Source organism: Raphanus sativus, unplaced genomic scaffold (genome assembly GCF_000801105.2).
Source record: "Raphanus sativus cultivar WK10039 unplaced genomic scaffold, ASM80110v3 Scaffold4093, whole genome shotgun sequence".
Classification (NCBI taxonomy): domain Eukaryota; kingdom Viridiplantae; phylum Streptophyta; class Magnoliopsida; order Brassicales; family Brassicaceae; genus Raphanus; species Raphanus sativus.
The window spans coordinates 1-7,520 of record NW_026619396.1 but is presented as its reverse complement, the minus strand read 5'-3'; the positions used below and the strand labels follow the sequence as shown (position 1 = coordinate 7,520).

At 41.5% G+C, this 7,520-nt stretch overlaps 1 protein-coding gene across 1 annotated transcript; it reads right to left on the bottom strand.

Annotated features, from left to right (window-relative positions):
- Window positions 1-4,089: 4,089 nt before the first annotated feature.
- Window positions 4,090-7,106, bottom strand: LOC108836852 (uncharacterized; the record flags this gene model as incomplete). The annotated part of the gene is made up of 5 exons (XM_057001862.1): window positions 4,090-4,195; window positions 4,394-4,489; window positions 5,027-5,944; window positions 6,044-6,766; window positions 6,929-7,106. Coding segments are annotated over 5 exons (2,021 nt in total), but the record flags the coding sequence as incomplete, so codon positions are not given.
- Between the last annotated feature and the right edge of the window lie 414 nt (window positions 7,107-7,520).

Here is a 7,520-nt window from a genome sequence, read left to right as displayed (position 1 = left end):
CTCAGAACCAGAACCAGTACCAGTTGTGGAGCCAGTCCACCTTGATCCTGAGGGAGGCAGTGAGCATGAATCAACACCAGCAAATGATTCAGCATCAACACATGATCAAGATGGAGCAGAATCTGATGGTGATCAAGGTCAGGAAGCAGCAGTGGTAGAAGAGCAGAGTCAACCATTGAGAAGAAGTACTAGGGTGAGGAAGGATCCATCAAACTGGACCAGCACTAGAGTGTACTTCAACTCCAATGCAGTGGCTCATCCTACTCAAGCAGTCTGCTCCTTGGCATACTTTCCAGAAGAACATGTGGCGTTTATCACCCACCTAGATGAAGCTTACATACCAAAGACCTATGAGGAAGCAATGGCACTGGATGAGTGGAGAGAATCAGTGGGAGATGAGATAGGAGCTATGATCAAGAATGATACATGGTTTGAAACTCAACTTCCAAAAGGCAAGAAGGCAGTAACAAGTCGCCTACTCTTCACTATCAAGTACAAAGCAAATGGACAACCAGAAAGGAAGAAGACAAGGCTGGTTGCAAGAGGGTACACTCAAGTCTATGGAGAAGACTATTTGGATACATTTGCACCAGTGGCTAAACTTCACACCATAAGAGTTGTTCTCTCCTTGGCTGTTAACTTGGAATGGGATCTCTGGCAAATGGATGTCAAGAATGCATTTCTTCAAGGAGAATTAGAAGATGAAGTCTACATGAGACCACCACCAGGAATGGAAGACATGGTCAAACCAGGAAATGTACTTAGATTGAAGAAGGCAATCTATGGATTGAAGCAATCACCAAGAGCCTGGTATCACAAGCTTAGCACAACCCTTAATGGAAGAGGGTTTGTGAAATCAGAATCTGACCATACTCTCTTTACTCTCACCAGCAAGCAAGGCATTGTTGTAATCCTCATCTATGTTGATGATATTATCATCACTGGCAGCAATAAGGAAGGTATAACTTCAACTAAAGCTTTTCTTAAATCCTCATTTGATATTAAAGATTTGGGAGAGCTTAAGTACTTCCTTGGGATAGAAATATGCCGCTCTAAAGAGGGGCTTTTCTTATGCCAAAGGAAGTACACACTTGATCTTTTAAATGAGGCAGGAGAGCTTGGTGGAAGAGTAGCCAAGACACCACTTGAAGAGGGGTACAAGATATTGCGTGAGGGGGAGTTTGAAGATACACCATTTGGAGACTTCAAACTCTATAGAAGAATGGTGGGGAAGCTGATCTATCTCACCATCACAAGACCAGACATTTACTTTGCTGTCAACCAAGTGAGCCAGCATATGCAAGCACCAAAGGTTCACCATTGGAACATGGTGGAGAGGATCTTGAGATACCTAAGGGAGGCTCCTGGTCAAGGTGTTTGGATGGGTTGCAACAAGAGCACAGAGATTGTAGGGTATTGTGATGCAGATTGGGCTGGTGATAGAGTGGACAGAAGGTCTACTACTGGCTATTGCACCTTCATAGGAGGCAATCTGGTTACTTGGAAAAGCAAGAAGCAGAAGGTGGTATCATGTTCAGGTGCTGAGGCAGAATATAGAGCCATGAGGAAGCTGACCAGTGAGCTTATTTGGATCAGGAACCTGCTGAAAGACTTGGGCATTGAAACAACAACACCAATCACAATGCACTGTGATAACCAGGCTGCCATTCATATAGCTTCAAACTCAGTGTTTCATGAGAGGACAAAGCATATTGAAGTGGATTGCCACAAGGTTAGTAATAAGATCCTAGGATGTATTCTCTGGATGATATGGATAGATCCTTGCAAGATCGAGGCAAAGACTCAAGATCTTCAAGGTAGTGGACTGATGGTTGATTCAAAGAGTTGCGGAAAGACTCCTTGACACTTTTAGATGACTAGATCGGATATGACACACCAACTTAGACACCTAGGGTTTGCTGGATACTACACACCAACAAGATCACTCAAGAACTCGTAAACAAGTTTAAGAGAAAACAGGGTTTTTGATTAAAAGATGATTGCCTAGAAAGAAGCTTGCGACAAGTTTAAATAGAGAGAAGACTTGAACAGGCTCAAGTTCTCGAGATCATTAAAGGGAACACGCTCCCTTGGTAATCAAACAAAGACCAAAGACTAAAATTTAAAGAGTTTGCAACACATAAGAAATAAATAAAGACTATAGATTAAAGATAACATAAGGTAGATATGTGGTTGGTCCAAAGCATCCGAGATGCACCAAGGATACATCATCTAGGTGATATGAAAGTGAACTCATGGCCTCATTAAAAACCTTAGTTGGAAAACCCAGTGGGACAAAACCAACTAAGGGAAAAAGAGTACACACAAGCCACTTGCCTAGATGATGATCAGCTTGAAGGTTCAGCTTGAAGTGTGGTAAGTGTGTCTTGATTGCTCAAGCTACGACCAAGACAATCTTCTTGCTTCCAAGACATCTTAAGTATGTTTCCAACAGCTTCATGGAGTCTTCTTGTCTTTGCACGAGTCATGGGACCTTTTGGAATGACCAAGGCATCTCCATCTTCATCTTGCTTATCCTTGATCACCTCTTCTATATCTTTATCAAGTTGTTGGTCCATGATCACATCATCCCCTCCCTCTTGAAAAGGATTTGTCCTCAAATCTGGTTCATCTGCAATAAAAGGGATCAAGTCAGTAACATTGAAACTATTACTCACATCATACTTACCTTGGAGATCCAGCTTGTAAGCATTGTTGCTGATCTTCTTTGTGACCTCAAAAGGTCCATCTATTCTCGGCATGAGCTTGGACTTCCTTTGATTAGGAAACCTCTCTTTCCTTAGGTGAACCCATACTAGATCACCTACTTCAAAGACCATCTCTCGTTTGCCCTTATTAGCATGTTTAACATACTGCTTGGTTTTCTCTTCAATATTGCGCCTTGCTTGCTCATGAAGTTGTTTCACCATCTCTGCCTTCCTTTTGCCATCCATACTAATCCTTTCACACTCAGGTAAAGGTATTAAATCCAAAGGAGAGGTGGGATTGAACCCATAAACAATTTCAAAAGGAGAAAACTTAGAAGCAGAGTGCACAGCATGATTATATGCAAATTCACAATGAGGCAAACATTCTTCCCATGATTTCAAGTTCTTCTTTATGAATGCACGCAAGAGTGTCCCTAAAGTTCTATTCACTACTTCAGTTTGACCATCAGTTTGTGGGTGACAAGTAGTTGAGAACAACAGTTTAGTGCCTAACTTAGACCAAAGTGTCTTCCAAAAGTAACTAAGAAACTTGGTGTCTCTATCAGATACTATAGTCCTAGGCATGCCATGCAAACGCACAATCTCTTTAAAGAACAAGTTAGCAATATGCAATGCATCATCAGTTTTGTGACAAGCAATGAAGTGAGCCATTTTGGAGAACCTATCAACAACTACAAAGATTGAATCCTTTCCGGTTCTAGTCCTAGGCAATCCAACAATAAAATCCATAGAGATATCATTCCAAGGATGATAAGGAATGGGTAAAGGAGTATACAAACCGTGAGCTTGGACTTTGGACTTAGCTTGTTTACAAGTTGCACATCTCTCACAGATTTTCTCCACATCTCTCTTCATGCGAGGCCAAAAGAAATGATCCTGCAAAACTTTAAGCGTCTTGGCAATACCAAAATGTCCCATAAGACTTCCTCCATGGGCTTCCCTAACAAACAAATCCCTCAAAGAGCAATTAGGCACACACAAACGATTATCATAAAAGAGAAATCCATCTTGCCTAAAATAATGACCAGCAGCAAACTTTTCACAAGACTTGTATGCCTCTTTAAACTCAGGATCAGTTTCATACATTTCTTTAAGCTGTTCAAAGCCTAGTAGCTTAGCATCAAGAGTGTTTAAGAGAACATACCTTCGAGATAGTGCATCAGCCACTATATTGTCCTTACCTTGTTTGTATTTGATCACATAAGGAAAGGTTTCTATGAACTCAACCCATCTCGCATGTCTTTTGCTCAGCTTGTTTTGTCCCTTAAGATACTTGAGAGACTCATGGTCTGTGTGGATGACAAACTCCTTAGGCCATAGATAATGTTGCCAAGTTTGCAAGGCCCTCACCAAAGCATACAACTCCTTGTCATACGTTGCATAATTGAGAGTTGCCCCTCCAAGCTTCTCACTGAAGTATGCTATGGGTCTTTTATCCTGCATCAATACAGCACCAATTCCAATTCCTGAGGCATCACATTCTATTTCAAAGGTTTTAGAAAAATCAGGAAGCATAAGAAGAGGGGAGTGAGTAAGCTTCTCTTTAAGGATTTTGAATGAAGTTTCTTGTGCTTCTCCCCACTTGAATCCTACATCCTTCTTGATGATCTCGGTCAGGGGAGCTGCTATAGTGCTGAAATCCTTCACAAAGCGCCTATAGAAACCTGATAGCCCATGAAAACTCCTCACTTCTCCCACTGTAGTTGGAGTTGGCCACTCTTGTATGGCTTTGATCTTCTCGGGATCAACCTTCACTCCATCTGCACTCACAATAAAACCTAGAAAAACCAAGTTATCTGTGCAAAAGGTGCACTTCTTTAGATTAGCATAAAGCTTCTCTTTCCTCAAAACATTTAAAACAGCCCTAAGATGTTCTATATGATCATCAAGACTTTTGCTATAGACTAGGATATCATCAAAGTATACTACGACAAAGATGCCTATGAATGATCTAAGCACATGATTCATCAATCTCATGAATGTACTAGGAGCATTGGTTAATCCAAAAGGCATGACTAACCACTCATACAAACCATGCTTAGTTTTGAATGCAGTTTTCCACTCATCTCCCTCTTTCATCCTAATTTGATGATATCCACTCTTAAGATCTATCTTAGAAAATATGGCAGAACCATGCAATTCATCAAGCATATCATCAAGTCTAGGGATAGGGTGTCGATACTTCACTGTTATGTTGTTGATGGCTCTACAATCAACACACATGCGCCAGCTACCATCTTTCTTAGGCACAAGAAGCACTGGTACTGCACATGGACTCAAGCTCTCTCGGATATGACCCTTCTCCATCAGTTCCTCTACTTGTCTTTGCAATTCTTTAGTCTCCACTGGATTAGTTCTGTATGCAGGTCGGTTTGGTAGTGTGGAACCAGGTACAAAGTCTATCTGATGCTCAATCCCACGAACTGGAGGTAAACCATTGGAACTATCTTCTGGAAACACATCTGCATATTCCTGTAAAAGAGAAACTAGTTCACTCGGATGGTCCGGTGTATGATCAGTGGTGGTTAGCAAAGATTCTTTAAACACAAGCAACAAAATAGAGTTTTGAGAGTAGAGAATTCGTTTGACATCTCCCTGTTTGGCATAGAAGCTATGCTGCTTGTTGAGATCAGTTTTGAGTTCAATCTCTTTCTTTTTCTGTAGATGGAGCTGATCCTCTTGCACTTCTTTAGGGGTTAATGGCACCAGCACTGTCTTCTTTCCTCTGAATTCAAACGAGTGCTTGTTGGTGAAGCCATCATGTATCACATGTCTATCAGATTGCCATGGTCGTCCGAGAAGAATATGGCTTGCTTCCATAGGTATCACATCACATAAGATCTCATCCTCATATCTCCCTATGGTTATAGGTACCATTACTTGATCAGAGACCCTCATCTCGCCCTGCTCATTAAGCCACTGCAGTCTATATGGTTTTGGATGCTTCTGAACTTGCAAACCCAATTTCTTGACCATAGTTTCGCTAGCCACGTTGACGCAGCTGCCTCCATCAATGATAAGACTACATACCTTCCCTTGAACCAAACACCTAGTGTAGAACAAGTTCTCTCGCTGCTCAATCTCATCTGTCTTAGTTTGAAGATTCAAGAGCCTTCTTGTCACTAGCAACCTTCCCTTGATCGGTTCTTCTTCAAACTCCTCTTCAGTCTGCTCATGATCAGTGTGTATCTTCTCATCTTGAGACATATACTCCCCTGTGTCAAGAAGAATCATCGTCTTCTTATTAGTACACTCATTGGCATAGTGCCCACGCCCTTGACACTTAAAGCACTTGACATCTCTGGTTTTGGAACCAGTGGCTCCTGTCTTTCCTTTGTCCTTGCTGTAAATGTTGCTAGGCTTGGTATCATCTTTCTGATAAGGTTTACTCTCCTTCTGGTAGTTAGGCTTATCTTCCTTAGGACTTTGGAACCGAGTAGTCCCATAGCTTCCACGTGAATGTCCCTTCCTCTTGAGCTGCTGCTCCACTAGAATGGCCTTATGCAACATCTCTTCTATTTCCACATAGTGTTGCATCTCTACCTTATCTTGTATTTCACGGTTGAGCCCTCCAAGAAACCTTGACATAGTAGCTTCTCTATCTTCTGATATACTGGCTCTCAACATCAACAGCTCCATATCTTGATAGTATTCCTCTACGGTCTTAGCTCCTTGAGTGAGTTTTCTTAGTCTCTGGTGAAGATCCCTGTGGTAGTGGCTCGGTACAAACCTCTTGCGCATAAGAGACTTCATCTCACTCCATGTTTCCACTGGATATTCTTGGTTAAGCCGCCTCATGGTAACCAGTTGATCCCACCAGCTCAGAGCATAGTCATAGAACTCAGTTGCAGCAAGTTGGATTCGTTGAGTGTTGGTATAGTTCTTACAATTGAAGACAATCTCAATCTTCTTCTCCCACTCCAAGTAGGCATCCGGATCAACCTTGCCATGAAAAGGAGGTATTTTGAGCTTAACTCCTCCAAGCTCTTCTTTCTTAGGTCTCCTAACTTCATGATCACGCCTCTGCCTTCTACTCACTCTAGAAGAAGAAGAACCACTATGTTCAGACCGGCTGCGCTCATAGTAGTTGTCAGTCTCTTGTGATCCAGCATGTTCTCTACGGTCTCTCCTTGGTTCAGGATGATTTTGTGGACTCTGACCTCTTCTTTCTCTCCTAGACTCATTACTATGGCCCTGACCAGTAGCTTGTCTTAGCTCTTGTCTTATCTCATCACGAAGACCCGTGATGCTAGTCTTGATCATCTCAGCCACAGTAGTGATTAGAGTTTGTTGTAACTGCTCGGTCATCTCTTCCCTTAGAAGTCTACTCTTCCTTACAAGTTCTGCTTCCTCATCTGACTCGTTCCCCATTGGTACCTGAGACAAAGAAACAATCAAAACAAGTAAGTTGTTCAAGAAAAATTTTAAAAGGAAACAACTTTGATTAAAAGGAAAACTTGCGATCTAAGGTAACACGATTTGAAAGGATCAATACTTGATAACTTCTATCACACGAAATCGAAATAGATCAAGATCAAATATGATGAAACTTCCTAGATCTATCAGGATTTGATTCAAACAACAACAATAGGTAATTAAACGATTAGATCTAGCGAAATAACTCAAAGATGAACACAGATCAATCGATGGATTCAAAAGAAGTCGAAGGGTTTAAATAAAATCAAAGAGAAATCGAGAACTTCCCTATCCAGAGTGCTCTGATACCACTTAATAAGATCCTAGGATGTATTCTCTGGATGATATGGATAAATCCTTGCAAGATCGAGGCAA